The sequence below is a fragment of the Octodon degus genome, unplaced genomic scaffold (genome assembly GCF_000260255.1).
Source record: "Octodon degus isolate 3935 unplaced genomic scaffold, OctDeg1.0 scaffold00033, whole genome shotgun sequence".
Classification (NCBI taxonomy): domain Eukaryota; kingdom Metazoa; phylum Chordata; class Mammalia; order Rodentia; family Octodontidae; genus Octodon; species Octodon degus.
Window position 1 is genome coordinate 836,975 of NW_004524609.1, and position 18,818 is coordinate 855,792.

An 18,818-nucleotide genomic window follows, 5' to 3' on the forward strand; every position below is an offset into this window, starting at 1 on the left:
GGCAAGCATGAGGACCTGAGTTCAATCCCCGGTTCTGCAAAAAACAAACAAACAAACAACAACAAAAAATCAAATATGATACCAATCCCAAATAATCCCATGTATAAAAAGGATTAAAAAAAAAAAAAGAAAGAAAGAGGGGGGGGCGGGAAGATAGCTCACCAGGCAAGCACACAAGGTCCTGAGCTCAATCCCTAGTACCATCAAAAAAGAAAAAAGAAGAAAGGAAAAGAAAATTCTATGTCATTAGGTTTCTATTTTAGTGATTTCTACTTCATAGTTCCCTCCTTCTAATTGTTTTATTTTTTTCCTGCCATAGTGTTATTAGATTTCTTAACTTTTGACCAGTGAATGCTTTTACAAGTGATAAAATTTCTAAATTTTTAGTCTTTTGTAGGTGTCTTGTTTGATTTTATTGCAGTCATAGAAAAAATGTGTAAAACATCAATGTTTTATAATTTAAGACTTTATGGCCCAGCACATAGTCTGTTTTGGTATGCATACTTAGTCCCTTGGGGAAAAATATATAATCTGCAATTATCAGGTGTAGATTTATAAGTATCAAATTTAAATAAATATCAAATTTAGGTTTGGGTGATTGGCAGTGTCTTTACTGATTGAGAAACACTAAACTCTCCATTTATGACTATATTTTTCCTTTCCTTTAGCTGTGTGGTTTTGAGCTTCATGTATTTGAAGCATCCACATTTATGACTCTTAAATATCTTCTTCATGAAGTGACCAGTATATCATTAATTTTCTTTTAATGCCTGGAAACACTTGTTTTTATGGATACTAAAATATCCACAGTTGCCTTCCTATGCTTACTATTCATAAGGTGTATCTTTTCCCTGCCTTTTATTCTCCACAGATCTAAGTTTCTATCTAGTTTTACTTGCCTTCAACCTGAAAATTCCTCAGCATTCCTTTCAGTATTCAGCTCCTGACAACAAATCCTCCCAGTTTTAGAAAGTCTTAATCTTCATCTCCCCCACTGCATACCAGGGATCCAGCTCGGAACCTTGCACATGCCAGACAAACACTTAAGCTGCTGAGCTATCTCCTAGGCACCTTCACCTTCGTTTTAAAAAGTGACAAGTTTTCCCCTAAACTCTGGCTTTTTACCTAGCTTCATTGTTTTCTGCTCTGGGTTTTCCTGACAAGGTATCAACTATCCTTAGCGTAAATGTTCTGTTGTGTGAAATTTATCTTTTTCCTCTGGCTACTTGACTGCTTTCAAGAGTATCTTCCTTCACCTTGATTTTCACTACTTTCACAATACTGTAGTTCTCACACTTAGTATTCTGGTTTTCTCAAATCTGTAAATCAGTGTTTTTCTTTCAAAAATCTAGCTATTGTTTCTTTTTTTTTTTGTCCTCCCTCATGCCTAAGGATCACATTTTCCTTTTTATTCACCGGTAACAAAATCGTATTATACATAGGATGGTACATGACATTGCAGGGACTCCACATTCAGTTCACTTTCCCTGAAGGGTGCTAATTTCTCTTTTGCAATAGACCAATCTTGACTTGGTGGAGTTTATTTTTGCTTTCACAGAAGCACATTGGAGCCTATTGTATTTTGCTTTTTTTCACTAATTCTACAGAGTGAATTGCTTAGTCCAGTGAATCTTTCTTTAACTTAAAAGTATTCAATGCTTGTAAATTCTGCAAAAGCTGAGATATTCACTGAATCTCACTGGAATTCAAAATCTAAATCCTACCTTCTCTGGAGCAGGTAACTACTATATTTTCTACCATTTGCTCAGCCTTCCAAATGTTGTATTCCATTTGCCATCTCAAAATCGCCCCTGAACATGTGTCTCTCACAGGTTAGCTCAAGATCTGAAGTGACGTATACAAACCGTAGGCCATGGCTCTCCTCTATCCATACAGTCTTTTATTTTCTATTCCTTCCTCTCTCAATTTCTACTTGTACCACACCTCTACATTTCATTCTGACAAAAGTCAAGTCAATAATATTGTGGCTTTCTGGCTGAATGTAAGAAAACCTATGGTATGTGGACTGAGAAGGTCCTCACTTCTTCCTGAGGAGAATACTTTTGGTCTAAAATTTTGCTGACTTTGAGTAATTTTGAAATTTTTTCCTCACCAACATGTATAGGTTCCAAGTTAGCTCTTCTGTGGTCATTACTTTTTCTTAACTGGGTGAAAATGGCTTGCTATTTATCTGAGAGAAGGAAGAAAAAAAGGAGGGAAAGATAATAGGCATGTTTCAGAACACTGAAAAACTCGCAGCAGCTTTTTACTTTCTGTCCTTCCAGGGACACAGCCTCCGTTCAATAACTGTCTTATTTCACGGTGGCATTTATTTTAATACAGATGACTTTATCACCAGCTAGAAAACCAAAGGCCTTGACTTGCTCTTTTCTACCAAGATCTACCTTCAAATACAAGTCAGACTGAACCATCCCCCAAAGGACAGTGGCATTTCTGTAAAAGTTCTTCCTTAAAACTTACTTTCCTCTACTACTATAGAGCAGAGGAACAGAACCCATCTTCCCAACCCATTCCTTAGTTTGTTATAAGACAAAACTCAATTAGGCTCTAAAATCTTGGAGAGTTAGGACAACAGTAATATCTGCACTATGTTTTTATTTTTATTTTTATTATTTGTGTGTGTGTGTGTGTGTGGCCAGCTCAGCCTGCCCTGGGTGTGGGGCTGGCACTGCATATGGTGCTGGGGATTGAACCGCAGTCCCTGAGCCTTTGCCTAAGCAGGTGCCTTAGACCACTGAGCTATCTCGCCAGCTCCTGCACTGTTTATTTTTTTTATTTATTTTTTTTTAAATTTTTTTTTTAATTTTATTTAGTGTATGTGTGTGTGTGTGTGGCCAGCTTAGCCCACCAGGGGGCAGCCCTGTCTGGCATGTGGTGCTGGGGGATTGAACCGCGGTCCCTGTGCTTTGCTAAGTTTGTTCTAAGTAGGTGCTTTAGACCACTGAGCCATCTCACCAGCCTCCTGCACTGTTTAAATCCAAGCATAAAGATTTGTATCCTTTCAGTTTAACACAAGAACATTATCTAACAAGCCCACCTAGGAGCCATCTGACTGTCTATAAACGACAACTCTGTTTTACCTGTTACTTATAATTGGTCAGTGTCTTGTTTAAGGCATACACTCAACATTATCACTTTACTGTTCTACAAAGTATCAAGATTGTGTATATGGCCTTGTGATGCTATTACAGAATTTCGCCTTCCAATGACTACTTGTGCAACTGGTATCAATAAACTAACTGCTACCAGTTTTGCCACTTGTCTAATTCTCTCTTTGATCAGTAACTCAATGTGTATTTCTATAAGAATTATCTCTAACTTCTTGAAACTATGTGGACAAATTTAGTTGGCTTTATTGCTGCTGGCAATCTTCCTGCTACCGAGTGCTGGAATCATAGCTGTGTGCCACCAGGTCTAGCAGTGACCTAAGATTTTTAAAGCAAAATTGAGGAGACAAAGAGATGTCACTTTTTAAAAAGATGGGTAACAAAAAAGCTGACTTACCACAGTAAGAAACTGTCTGACAAATGATATTAGGAACAGCCACACAATTATTTGGCAATGAAAATGGTAAGGTCACTTACTGACCTTCTAAGGAAATAAATGCCCTCCAGGGTTGCACTAATACAATACACAATGAAAGTGTCTTTCTAACATGTTCTGACAGTTTTCCAGAAAGTATGTATTTTCTGATAGCTCATAAGACAGTGGGGGAGGAAGGCTTAATCACTCCTGGAAAAAAAAGTGACTATTTTATTCAATCTAGAAAGTATTATACAACATAAAAACTACTGTGGCCAACACAAGAGGATAGTGGTCTTGAAATCTTAAAATCTAAATAAAGAATAGCCAGATCCTTACACATACAAGTGGATCGCACACATACAAGCAAGTGGGGATCAGAGCTAGTGAAAGGGACACGTCCCTAAGGAACGTGTGTGTGGGTACATATAAATGGGTAAAGTTAATTGGAATCATTGCGGCTATTTTTTTTTTCAACCATGAGAATCAATGCAATGAGAGACTATTATTCCTTGTAACCACTAAGCTGAGTGAAAATATCACTGCAAGAGATCACCTCCCAAAGTTCTGGAATCTTCACATTCAATACACAAATAATCTCTCCTTAAAAGAACTTGCTCCGAAAATCACACATGCCTCAAATTTCTGTACATACCACACTACCAAGCAATATTCCAATTCATCAAAATTTTCTCTCTTACAGCACAATTTTCATTCTAGCCATAGCAATCATACAAAGTCATTTAAAAAAATTCTAATGATGGTATATAATCAGCTCACATTATGAACATGAACAGTGGCAATACGGACCTGAATAGTGGCCAGATCTGGCCCTCTGCTCTTTATTCAAAACTACCTTTGAGTTCAGAGCCATGAATGTGTTAATTTTGCTTTTATCAGTAGTGACAGTGGTTGATGTTCAAAGCTTGGTAAAACACTTTCAAAGACACAAACATCTCCTTGTATAAAAACAAGCTAGTTTCTATTGTATCACAGGAGTTCCTGCTAACAAATGATGACAATACAGGCTAACAATTTCTGCTGTTTTGCAGATACAAGGAAAACAGGTAGTCTAGCTCACAACTTGAACAGACTGCTCAGCAGTATTCTGGAAATAATAAACCCAATAAACAAAAAATACTGTCATGTAACTGTGGAATTTCTAAGTCACTAAGCATTAATATTCATAAAGACAGGGGTGTGGCTCAGTGGAACAATGCTTGCTTTTATCATTACTAACAAACTATCAGGACCCCAAGAAAGAAATGCAGATCAATACTAATAAAAATCAAGCAGGAAAAATAACTCAGACGAAAAAAGGAGTTCTCTTAGAATTCAGAAAGAAAAATTATAATGTTAAGAGAAATAGAAAAAGGGAAGAACTTATAGGAGAGATCTGAACCAGAAGATTACAGACAATGAAGGACAAGTTCACTCTTCCTAAAAAGAGAGAATTACTCACAGAGAATATCTTCAACCTTTAAAAAAAAAGCTTATCTGTAGAGCCACATTTTATAGAAAAGGTTACATATATTATAGTGGGCCAAAAGGGTTACTGTAATTTTCAAAAGTGTCTATTTCAAATATTCTTTAATTTCTAATTGTTCTGACTATGGCTACTTAAGAGTTATACTTTCCAATTCTAAGGTCAGCTATATAGCTGTAATTGGGACCCTTATATGCTGCCTTAACTCAGGAATTTGGATCTTAAAAGTGATAAAAGGGGACACAGCTCCCTTTTTCAGCCAATGCAAGCATTCTTTCTAATTAGACTAAAGGGTGCCAAGGCTACTCCTTGAATTCTCACTCACTTCACTTTTTCTAACTTTTATACTTACAGATGTATCAGTCCCACGGTCTGTCTTCACCTCAGAGCCAAGTGGAAGCAACACGTCTGTGGTATGCTCTGGAGGAGATGCCTCCCCAAGTACTATCAATCCCTGTGGAGCAGATGGGGGGAAGTGTAAGTGGTGTAAATCACAAACTGATTTTAGAATTTAATCTCAAAAGGGCTGAGGGTATACAGCTGGCTTACGGATGCCTTTCCCTTGTCCTGTTTTAGAGATAAACCACTACACCAAAAGCACCTTTGGTTTTCAAGAGTTAATTCCCGATCTGTGCAGATCAGCTTGCTCAGCAAGTTACATGACTCGGACCAAAGATTTTCATTCCTTCCACTTAAATGCTCTGACCTACACGTATTGTTAGCCACTGAGTGCCTTTTATTGAGATCTCCCAAATTCTGACTCTTTATCAGAGCATGGTACATTTTTTATACTATATTACCAAGAAAACTACTGGATTATAACTAGTAGTACAGTTTTATACTTAAATTGATTACAAACAGGGCAAAACGTTTACTGAACTGAAAGTGCTATTAGTGTAAAGGACGTGCTCAACCAACTATATCAGCAAAGAAAAGGAGTAAAAACAAAGATGAAGTCTTCACAATTAAAAACCAACAAGAACTGCCATAAAGGTGCGTATTTCTCATAAGAAAAACGTGTCTTAGGAACACCTAAACAAGCCTAATGTGGTGACACAGGCCTGTAATCCCAGTGAATGTGAGGCTGAGGCAGGAGCACTGTTTCAGGTTGGAGGCCAGCCTGGACTACATACAGCAAGACCCTGTCTCAAGAAAAACAACAACTCACTTTGGCACTATTATCAGACTACACCTGACCAATTCCAACAGCAAATCTTGATACTGTAACCTGGAGCACGGGGCCAGGTATTCTTTTGTTTTCTGGGGTGTCTTTTTTTTTTTTTTTTTTTTTTTTTTTGAGACAAAGTCTCACTATGTAGGGCAGGCTGGCCTGAAACTCGTGATGATTCTCCTGCCTTAGCCTCCTGAGTGCACTACCATGCCTAGCTGGGTATTCTGTATTTTTTTAAAAGTTCTTTCAGTTAGTCCTAATGTAAACTCTATGTAAAACACATGAAAACAAACTTTAGGGTTATCTAGGGGAAGAGCCAATGTGAAAACTCCAAGCCTGACAATCTAAATGACTATAAGAACTGGCGTGGCTGGAGTAAACTGTAATTAGTGGGAATTACAACCAGGAAAATAAGGCAAGGGAGGCTTTTACAGGGTCTTACAACTTGTATTTCTAGCTTTTACTGTCAGTACATATTTAAGGAGAAAAAAACAATGATATAATTTACAAATAAGATCAATCTACTATTGAGCTGACAGAACGGAGAGCGAACAGCAATGGCTGCTTAGATCAAACTGTTTAATCCCCCCCACGAATGACGACAAATTCAACCATATATGCCAGTTTGTTTATAGGGTAAATAAGAAGTAAAAAAAGTGACTATTCCAAGATTTCTTACCTCTGCATCTACAAAAATGACTTTGTTATATTTTGGCTCACAGACCTTTGGCATACATCATTCGTTCGTCCGTTCATTCGTTCGTTCATTCATTCATTCACCAGACTTGGAGTGATCCCTCCTGTTTCTCAGCCTCCCAAGAGCTGGTATGACAGGCATGTGCCACCACCATGGCAGGCAGGGGATCAACTCCTGTAATTCCCTAGCCTGGCCCATGTCTGCATTCCTCACTCTTGAGCTGAAACGCCACCAGCACACAGCTCAGTATTTCTTTACACTGTATACTACTATTTGTGTAACATATACTTTGACATTTTGTATATAAATTGTTACATCTTAAGATAAACCAGTGACTGTACTACAGACCAGCTCCATCCTGGGCTACCTGAGACAGGAACTTGAACTGCTTTCCAAAAATTTGAAGACAATGGTATTGGCTTGTTTTGCCTGTCAGTTTCTTCTCCATCTGGGTTTCACAGCCTCTATCTCTCATCCTTCAGCAACTGTTGCCTAACACACATCAGTCAGAAGAAGGAAAAAAAACTGAGATACCATACCAGACATTTGTTAAGGAGAAGAGATCTCTGTTAGCATCAGAAGCAGCTTGGGTCCTATGCTGCCCCTTCATTTTTACCTACCAGGTATGATATTTGAATGTATACATTCCAAAAAGTGACAAAAGAATGCAAAAGCAAAATGTGCTATAAATATCCCTTTGGAGTCAAATAAATGAGTTAAATTTAGCTGTCTCTGACAAGTCTCTTAACTCTTAAGATTAACTGTGAACACTTAACATGTGAATGACCTTTTATTTACATATTTGAGAGACATACATTGTTTTTCTTTCTCTAAGGCACAAAAGCACTTTGATTAAAAGAAAAAAAAAAGTTGGTCAAGTAAATTTATGTATGTATGTGTTTATCTTGTGGTACCGGGGACTGAACTCCAGACCTTAAGCTTGCCAGGCAGGCGCTTATGCCCTTGAATCTTTTTTTTTTTTTTTTTTGCGGAACCGGGGATTGAACTCAGGCCTTTGTGCTTGCCAGGGAAGCACTTATTCCACTGAGCCATCTCCCCGGCACGCTTATGCCCTAAGCTATATCCCCCAGCCCAGTCAAGTAAAATTAAAACAATTCCATAAAATGAAGGAAAGTACAGAAGAGTTTCTAAAAACTGTGTTCTTTATAATGCAACAGGGATCATTATTCCCAAGATTGTCTATAAATACAATGTGGCCGGGCTGGAGAGATGGCTCAGTGGTCTAAAGCACCTACTTAGAACAAGCTTAGCAAAGCATCAGGGACCGTGGTTCGATCCCCCAGCACCACATGCCAGCCAGCCCCGCCCCCTGGTGGGCTGAGCTGGCCACACACACCTCTCTCTCTCTCTCTCTCTCTCTCTCTCTCTCTCTCTCTCTCTCTCTCTCTCTCTCTCATAAATAAAATTAAATAAATAAATAAATAAATAAATAAATAAATACAATGTGGCCAAAAAAGGTGAATACCTAACTACTACTATGGTGGTGGTGTTACTGGGGCTTTCTCATTAGGGTATCTCCCAGCCCTATTTAAAGAAATGGTGTCACTAAGTCCCTAAACTGCCCAGACTGAACCCAAATTTGCAATCCTGCTTTCCCTAGGATCTAGAGGTCCAGGGTTCACACACAGCCTTTCATTTTGGTGTTTTCAGGCAAGATCTTGCTAGGTATTTCAGGCTGGCCTTAAACTCTGGATCCTCCTGCCTCAGCCTCCTTGAGTACAGAGGTACAGGTGTGAGCCACCAGCCCTAGGGAATAATACCTTACTTCTAACAGAACAGCCCGCAGTCACCTACCAGTGGTCCTATTATACTTGTTGGGAAATACACCATTTCTTTTTTGGAAGTACACCATAATGTTAAGAAAATTAACACTGACAACAAACTGAGGACTTAAAAAGAAAAAAGCCCTACTAGAGTTCCAATCTTCCACTCAAGGACACGTTTTTAACTCAGAATCTGATCACCAAACCACAGGGCCTCATGAAAGGACTTGATCAACTCAGGCAACTGTAATCTTGGCCAGTGTAGGTACAGAACGGAAAATGTGACCCAATACACTACTGAAGAGGGTAGAATCCAGCCATTTCAGTAACACAGTAAGTTGCCGTATCCTTAAAATAACTACCACCTTGAACAACAGTTCTGAAGCCAGATACTCAAATTTCAGCTCTCCAGGCACACAGTTTACAGGAACCCTTTGACTCTCCATTTGTTTATCTTTAAAATTACAGATAACAAGCAGAGCATGGTGGTGCTTGCCTATAATCTTAGCACTCTGGAGGCTGAGTCAGGAAGATTATTGTAAGTTCAAGGCCAGCCCCGATTACATACAAGATCATGTCTCGAAAAAGATATAAAAGGAAAAGAAAAAATGTTTATAGGTTCATATTACTATAGTACAACATAAAAATCAAACACATGTTAATACTGACAGAAAGTGCATGGGTTATTAGACACTCAAGATTCTCCCTGCAGAATGTGTATCCACCCTGAAGCTTTAGGTGTGACATTTACAACGAATTTCTGCATACTTAAGAAGAGCCCTTTACTGCAGGCTCTAAAAGACAACACGAGTAGCGTATTAGTTTTGTTTCCATTTTGCTTTCTAAGACAGAGTCTCTGTATGTTTTTTAGGGTGGCTTTACACGAAGTAGCCCTGGCTGACCTTGAACTCATGGCAATCCTCTTGCCTCAACCTCCCCAGGGCAGAGATTCTAGGCATGCACCTCCGCATCTCAAGTGGTGTACTTCTGGGGTTCTGAGACACGTTTTCACTATATAGCTCACACTGGTGTTGAACTTGCAGTGACCCTCCTGCTTCAGCCCCGCAGTGCTGGGATCATGGGTGTGCGCCACAAAGCCTGGTTTCAAGTGGCATATTTTTAAAGGAGCATCTGGACCCAAATATGCAGTCAAATACAGCCGTATGGAGACAGAAGCAACAGAGTGCTGTATGTACAAACCAAGGACTGCCAGCAGTCACCAGAAGTTAGGAAAGGGCCAGCAAAGACTTCCCTTGCAATCTTTAGAGGGACATAGCCTTGCCAATATGTTGATTTTGGTACTTTTGGTCCCCAGAATTGTGAGAGAATAAATTCCATTATTGTAAGCCACATGGTTCGTGATATTTTCTTATTGCTGTTGTTTTTATTTTTTATTTATTTTTATTTATGTGTGTGTGTGTGTGTGGCCAGCTCAGCCCACCAGGGGGCGGGGCCGGCTGGCATGTGGTGCTGGGGGATTGAACCGCGGTCCCTGGGCTTTGCTAAGCTTGTTCTAAGTAGGTGCTTTAGACCACTGAGCCATCTCACCAGCCCAGCTGCTGTTGTTTTTAAAGAACAGGATCTCACTGTGTAGTTCACGTTGGCCATGAGCTTTTGGTAACACACGCTGACCTCAAACTCACTGCAATGCCACTGCCTCAGCCAAGCAAGTGCTGAGATTACAGGTGCTCACCACCATACTTGGTCTGTGAAAACTTAGCACATTTGTTGAAAAATATTTTCCAATTATTGAGAAATATCTACTTCATTTTCTTTGTTGTTCTGAAAACAGGGTCTCACTGTGTAGTTTAACCTTGAAGTCACCATGTAGCCTAGGCTGGCCCTGAATCTGTAGCTATACTACAGCCTCAACCTCTTTCAAGTTCTGAGTACAGATGCACAGTCCCCCATACCTGGTTATAAGATGTTTTTGAAGTCTCCTCAAGGGGCTTTGTCAGTACTGCCAAGTGATGAGCTAATGAACAAAGCAGGACTGGGCATGGGTGTGTGTGCCTGTAATCTCAGCACTTGGGAGATTCAGGCAAGACTCCCCACAAGTTCAAGGCCAAGTTGGGCTACATAGTAAACACAGGGCCACCTTGAATTACAAAGCAAGACCCTGCCCCCAAATCATAAATATACATACATACATATGAATAAAGCACATAACAAAGGAAGATAAGACTATCTTTGCATACACAGCTACTAAAACCATAAACTTATATAATGTCAAAATCTCTAAACTGTTCATCAGGAACATTAAGGTATTAATAATGCCTCTGACTCAGAGATATCTTTTTTTGGGGGGTGGGGGGTGGGGGGTGGGGATTGAACTCAGGACCTTGTGCTTGCCAGGCAGGCACTTACGCTGCTGAGATATTCCCTGGTTTTTCCTTTCTAATCTAATTTAATTAAAAAACAATTGAACCATTCAACAAAGAAAGACAACTGAATACAGCAAATAAGAATATCAAAAAAGCCAGAAAAAAATTAAGGGTACATATATAGCACAATTAATTTAAACACATATGTGCATGGGTGAGGAATAGTGGAAGAAAATATCTGCACCAAACAGAAATATTTGTACTAAGCTAATTTTTAGTTTGCTGGGGAGGGAAAGGAGGGAAGTACACATACTTAGATCTATTGTTTCTTTATACTTATGTGTAATTTCCAGTTTCTAAACCTTGGAACAAAGTACTTTTATTAACTCAAAGTCATATTTTTCAAAACATCAGCATCTTTTCAATCGAGATGCATCTCAAAATTGCTGTTATGTCCTAATTTAATTAAAACTCAGGCCTTTGTGGTACATCAGATATCTAAAACTCAACAGCATCTTACAGTCTGAAATAGCCTTACTATGAGCTAATATAGTGTAACTTACACATACATCCACTTCGTACATAGATTCATGAATGCACAGAAGGTAAATGAACAAAGATATAATGTACTAATCTCAGCTGCTACTTAAACGATTCCAGTTCTCAAACACAGAAATTCCCACTTGACTACAAGCTCTAGAAGCCTAGAAACAGACACTCAGGAGGTGTCCGACAAAGAAATTCTACTTTTCTTGTCAAGATGGGCATATCTAGTCGCCATACTTTTAGTCACCATTACAGATCACATTCTATGAAATTTAACTTAAATTTTTATGTGAATATGCATGAAGGAAAGCAAATAATCCTTCCCTTCTTTATGTACTTATGTATGTATTTATTTTGCGGAAGCGGGGATTGAACTCTGGGCCTTGTGCTTGCCGGGCAAGCGCTTATTCTACTGAGCTATCTCCCTGGCCTGCAAATAATCCTTTATCAACGAAATATTTTAGTTTTGCTCTAGTTTATAAAGAGATCAGTTCAGGATTTAACTTGATCCCTACCAAGAGGGTATAAATTATCAAAACGGAACCCCCTGGGCCGGTGAGATAGCTCAGTGGGCTAAAGCACCTGCTCAGTCAAGCTCACGCAAGCACAGGGACCGAGGCTCAATCCCCAGCACCACATGCCCTGCCAGTCCTGCCCTCAGGGCAGGCTGAGCCAACCAGAGTCCAGGCGCAGTGGTGCATGCCTATAATCCCAGCACTGGGGAAGCTGAAAGCAGGAGGATCACCACAAGTCGAGCTGCATAGTGAGGCCCTGCAACCACCAAATACGTTTTTAACAAAAAGAACCTCCTGACCTATATTTTCAATTACAGTAAGTTCTGATGAACTTCTGGAAATTATATACATAAACTCAATCAGGAAAATCCCTACAACTGGCCAGGGGAATTTAAAAAAAAAAAAAAAGAAAGAAAGAAAAAGTTTATATGACTAGTTTCAGACACGAAGCTGTAGAGATTTTTTTTAATTGTGTGTGTGTGTGTGTGTGTGTGTGTGTGTGTGTGTGGCCAGCTCAGCCCACCAGGGGGGGGGCTGGCTGGCATGTGGTGCTGTGGGATTGAACAGCGGTCCCTGTGCTTTGCAAGCTTGTTCTAAGTAGGTGCTTTAGACCACTGAGCCATCTCACCAGCCCCGAGATTTTACTTCTAATTCATGATCATTTTCTTCACCTTGTCAGCAGGTTGGTTACCTCTAACCTAACCTGGGCCTACTAGTAATCTAAGACATACTCTTCACAGTGCAGCCATTTTCTTTAGGTTGTGACATGCTTTGGGGGTGAAAATGTATTTTGACACTTATTCTGAGACAATGTAGGTTCTATCAAGATAGGGTTTTTGTTCACCACTCTAACCCTCCCATAAAGAAGAGTGCATGTAATCTGTAGTAAGCATTAAATATTTGTTGAATGGATTCATTTTTTAAGCAAATTTCTCAACTCAAAGTCAAACTGAGCAGAGAAAATCCTCATCCCCTTGTTTTTTGGTTTTTTTGAGATAGGACCTGGCTATGTAATTCACGTTGATCTTGCCCTCACTAAACAGCCCAAATAGGTCTCAAACTCATGATCCTCCTGTCTCAGCCTCTTCAGTACTGGGATAAAAGGTGTGCATCACCATGCTGAGCTCTATACTCATTTTTCAAAAAGAAAACTATGCACTGTCACTGTAAAAAATAAAGGGTATATATAAGGTAACTACTGGTTCTCTGAAGAAAGAACACCTATAATTAATGTCTATAAACTTTTCCAAACAGCCAGGCATAATGGCAAATACCTACAATCCCACCACTTTGGAAACTGAGGCAAGAGGATCACTGTGAGTTCAACGTCAGCCTGGGCTACACTGTGAGTTCAATACCAACCTGAACTGCACAGGAAGATCCTGCTTCCCCCCTCAAAAAATACCCCAAAATAATCCATGTGTCTATATAATCGTTATAGAAAGAAAACATGTTAGCAAATAAGCAAGCCTATTTTTTCTTCTCACAAAAACAAAAGCTTAGAACAGGTATCTAATAAATAAAAAAAATCAAGAATGTGAAAATCTTCTGTAGAATATCACCACTTTCCATAAATATAACAAAAGTATAGTCAATGGCATATAGTCGCATCTTTTGTGTTTCCTGTTAGCCCAGATATTCACAACGTTTTCTTCTAAAATCACTTAAATTAAACATTATAGTCTAACAGTGTTTTCTGAAAGACATTAAGCAGTATCAGTCTCAAAGCACTGGATCGGATTAATAAACATTTATCCTGATGTAGGTAAAAGCTACTAAAAGTGTGGAAGGGGAAGGAAAAAAGACATAGTTTTTTTTTTATTATTATTTTTTTAAATTTTATTATTTATTTGTGTGTGTGTGTGTGTGTGTGTGTGTGTGTGTGTGTGTGTGGCCAACTCAGCCCACCAGGGGGTGGGTGGCCTGGAAAGTGGTGCTGGGGGATTGAACCGTGGTCCCTGGGCTTTGCTAAGCTTGTTCTAAGTAGGTGCTTTAGACCACTGAGCCATCTCACCAGCCCCCATAGTTTGTTTTTAAATGGGATAAAATATACCAGACACTTATCCCTTCTTACCTTATTAGCACGTATCTGTTTGTAAATGTCTGTTTGTTGACGAATTCGATACTCCAAGTCTGAAACATGAGCCTGAAGCCAGTTCCAGCGGCTGACAATAGCTGCTCGGTCTGAAGCCCATCTCCATTCTGACCTGCGTTTCCTAAAAGGAAATAAACTGAGTGAAACTTGAGAGCAGCAATAACATATACCAGTGAGGGCCTTATGGGTTGGTTATAACTTCTACAAGAAACTAAATCGAAGGTCAAGAAAAGGTCAAGATGGACACTCGGACATGCACAACACACCGGACCTATGTGGGATGAGCCCCTCCAAATTAAGAGAAACTATCTCTACTATCATTGTCCTACAGCATAACATTCCTCTGAACCTGCCTTCACTTCTCAGGAGATGTATTTTCTATGTCAAAGAAAAAAGACATAGCGAGGCACTTGATGATGTACTCCTATAATTGTAACACACCACTCAGGGTGCTGAGGCAGGAGGATCAATCTGAATTCAAAGCCAGCCTGGATTACATAAGCAATTTCAAGACCAGGCTACACTACACAGTGAGAACCCTGTCTCTCAGATGGTTGGTTGGATGGACAGACAGACAAAATTAAACTATGTAGAAATATTAAGAGTTGTTAGGTATTATTAAATCTGATTTTAAAAAAGCTAAGCAAGAATTTAGCAAGGCTCAACATCATAAAACTCAGTTTTTTAGTATGGCAAATTTTCACATATCCTAAATTGAAAGAAATCCCAATGAAATTCTCTACAGGTATGTTTTTTAGTGTTGTCTTTATTTTTTAAATTTTTCTTTGTATACATTTTCCTTTCCTTCCTTCTTTTTTTAAATGTGTTTGGTACAGGGTCTCACTATGCAGCTCACTGTAGTGATCCTCCTGTTTTCAGCCTCAGAGCAACGGAATTACAGGCATGTGCCACCACGCCAAGCCTCAGTGGCAGCTCAGTGTGTCCGGGGATGGGGCCGGCACAGTATGTGTTGCTGGTGATAGAACCTGAGTCCCTGCACCTGCCTAAGCAGGCATTTAGTCTGCTGAGCTATCTTGTAGGCCCCTGTACGTGGTCTTCAACGAAAGCTGAGAAACCAATCTGGAAGATCACACAAATGTAAAGGCCAAAGAAGAAACCTTCTGGAAAGTGCATTACTGATCTTAATTCCAGATATCAAGATTCACCATAACACTATGATAATTAACGAAGTATAAGATGGACAAGAGACCAATGGAACCAAATACCCTGCTTCAAAAAATAAGATTATTCAATAAACAGTACTGATAGTTTTCTACATGTAAGTAAAATATGTTTTCCTTCATGATATAATGCCATGATTTTGGGTTTTGAAACTCCTATGTCTTATCTGTATAGTCAAACTTAAAACTTTGTAACACCATTTCTTTGAGATGGAGCACAGGAGATAATTTCTTAAGTAATAAGGTACGTACAATTACCTAATATTCAACATACAAAAAAAACCCCTTAATGAACAAAGTTAAAAGGTCAGGCACTAGCTGAGAGAAAGTATAACATAGAGAATTAAAATTCAAGTGTAAGAGGCTAGGAAGATAGCTCAGTGGTCTAAGCGCCTGCAAGGCAAGTATAAGGACTTGGGTTCGATTCCCATGCAGTGCGGGCCCAGCACTGAGCCCGCCTCAGTAACCAGTGTGGTGGCACATGCCTGTAATCCCAGCACTAGGGAGGCTGAGACAGGCAGATCACTATGAGCCTGAGCTGTGTAGCGAAAGCCTGTAACCAAATATACAAAAAGATTCTAAAAATTAGTATTACTATACAAACAGAACTCCAAGATACAGTTGCAGAAGACAAGCTCATAACTATTAATTATATAAATATATGCCAAATCTTATTAGAGTTTGGTTAAAATATAAAATATTAATTTTACGTAAAAATTAAGACGCTGTTTTCAATCTAGACTAGAAATACTCAAAAATCTGGTAGAATAAGGTCTGTTAACAAAATCGCAATTTGTACACTGGTTTTATTTATTATTTAGTACAGGGTCTAACTACACAGATCGGACTCACAGTGATTGTTTTCAGCCTCCCAAGCACTGGGATTACAGGTATGCACCACCATGCCCAGTCTCAGTTGCTGTCTCCGTGTGCCCCAGGGACAGGGCCAGCACAGCTTGTGGTGCCAGGTATCCAACCTGATCCCTGCCTATGCAGGCACTTTAGTCCGCTGAGCTATCTGGCTGGCCCAGTATACTGGTTTTAATAGTTAAAAAAGAACTGGGGGCTGGAGAGATGGCTCAGTGGTCTAAAGCACCTACTTGGAACAAGCTTGGCAAAACACCAACTGCAGTTCGATCCCCCAGCACCACATGCCAGCCAGCCCTGCTCAATGGTGGGCTGAGCTGGCTACACACACACAATAAATAAATGTAATAAACAAATAAATAAATTAAAAAAAAAAAGAACTGGCATCACCACTTTTGAAGAGAAATATAGGAATATATGGCTAGTTGGAAAGCATGCACTGCCAATGACTACGGAATTGGACTTGTAGAATGTAACCTTTTTATCTGCATGAGCACAAACAGGTTCACGACAGAACTTATAACCAACTAAAAATTAGCTACATCTAATTCCTATAAAGGCTAAGTAAACTAACTCCATTCACCAATATGACTATATCTCAGAAAACAGCATTCAATGTAAAACAAAAACCACAGAATAAACATAGGTACACAGAAATAGTAAAATACTGTTCAGCAACCCAACTAGCATACATATCTAAACATGATTACTCTCAACACAACGGCATATGAAAATGAAAATAAAAACCTGTTACAATATAACTAAGCAATGAATGCATGAAAAATACACACAGGACACATAAATCAGGCCTCAATAGCCAAGGGGAATGGCAAGGTTGGATTTTAGCTCTACTTGCAAAGCAACGTTTAATTTCTTTTTAAAATTCTGAGATAAATCTGATAATATCTAACATTCTTTAAATATTAAGGGGATACTAGGTGCCTGTGAAAATCTGCATACATTTTACAACTGAAGTATGTCATTTTGCCACAATATGATTTGTTCAGAAAGAAAGTCATATTGAAAAACAAAACAAAACAAAGGGTTTTTTGTTGTTGTTGTTGTTGTTGTTGTTGTTGTTGTTGTTGTTTTTGAGAGGGCCGGGGAGATGGCTCAATAGAGTAAGCACTTTCCTGGCATTCCGCCAAAAAACAAAACACAACACTTGCCAATTTTTTTTGAGAGGGGTCTTGCTATTATTGTTCAGACTGCTCCTGAACTCACCATGTAGCCCAGGATGGCATGAACTCACAGCAATCCCCAACTCAGCCTTCGGAGTGCTGGGACTATAGGTGTGGGCCGCCGCCACTATGACCAGGTTAAAATTTTTAAGTGATTATATGTAAATCTTTAATACTGCCTACACCAACAGGGCAAAATACAGTTAACAGCAACAAAAAGTACCCAACCTGGCCACAGTAAGTAGGGTCAGAGATGATGTAATGCTTAATCATAATACTTAGGTGTGTCGTACTATCCAAACATCAGCTATTCAAATCAACTACTGTTTGAAAAAATATTATGCAATTATCTTTTTTAAAACCAAGGCATCTTCCCTAATCCTGAGGAAATCGCTATAATTATTTTAATCATTAATTTATTGATTTCATTTAAATAAGCATATAATTAAAACAATTATATGCTTCAACACTGACTGCAGCTCTAGCTTAATCCAAATTCAAGGAAACTACTCCTCCAGAGACCAAGAATAACATCCCTAGATATCCCCCTCCCTTGTTAAATAAAGTCAATTAAGCTCCAAATCCTGTTACTTTTACTGTTCCTCAAGGCTTCCTGCTTTTTTGGTTTCAATCATTTCAAAAGCCCACCAGGTCTCGCCTCTCACTGCCAGGCTAGTCTTCCCAAGGCTGGTCAGTCATACTTCTCCTAAATGAATTACCCATGGACAAATGCAAGCTTCTGTCACTCCTAAGTTTAAGTGGCTTCCCTTTTCTTAAATCCAGCCTTCAAGGAGACAATAATTCGGGGGAGGGGGGATACTGTAAAATACAATAACTAAAGCCAAAAGGTGCTAATATATTCACTGAATGACAGTCGGCTCACAAATTTGTTTCAACAAACTGTCAGAAAATACTCTCCCCATTCTCATTTATGGCAACTAAGGCAAGTGAAAGATCATTTCTTGGCAAATTAACGTTACTTCCTACTTAGTCACCTTAGGTAGACAAAGAATTCTCTGGCAATCCTCTTACCCCCTTCCCCACAGCGATCCTAAATTTAGCTCATAACCAGTCTCACCACAGGCCGCTAGGACAGTAAATACTAAACTGGCAAGAAAGACGAAACCTAGCTGTTTAATCTCTGAGTTTATAGACATTTTTAACCAACGTAAGTTTTTTATCTTTCTCTTGTTGGAGGGAAGATGAATGAAAAACATAGTCTGAAAATACAAATAAACATTTTAGCTCACAAAAATTTTGGTATGTCTTTGTGATGTTCATTCTTATAACTCTCCAACACAAACTGAACCTTTTGGTGTTACTGTCGTCATTGTTATCTATCAGACTGACCTTGTGCTTGCCAGGCAGACATTTATGTCACTGAGCTATGTCCCTCCCCCTGCTCCGGGGCACTTTTTTTTTTTTTTT

The 18,818-nt window shown here is 39.2% G+C and overlaps 1 protein-coding gene across 4 annotated transcripts in view; it reads right to left on the bottom strand.

The window, feature by feature from the left end:
• The window catches only part of Kansl1 (KAT8 regulatory NSL complex subunit 1), a 180,402-nt gene that overhangs the window by 53,397 nt on the left and 108,187 nt on the right, over positions 1–18,818 (bottom strand). For all 4 annotated transcript variants that reach the window (XM_004629994.2, XM_023713979.1, XM_023713977.1 and 1 more), the window contains 2 exons: positions 14,141–14,282; positions 5,382–5,483 (listed from right to left, as the gene is read on the bottom strand). In XM_004629994.2, the coding sequence (XP_004630051.1) occupies positions 5,382–5,483; positions 14,141–14,282 (244 nt within the window). The remainder of the gene's footprint in view (positions 1–5,381; positions 5,484–14,140; positions 14,283–18,818) is intronic.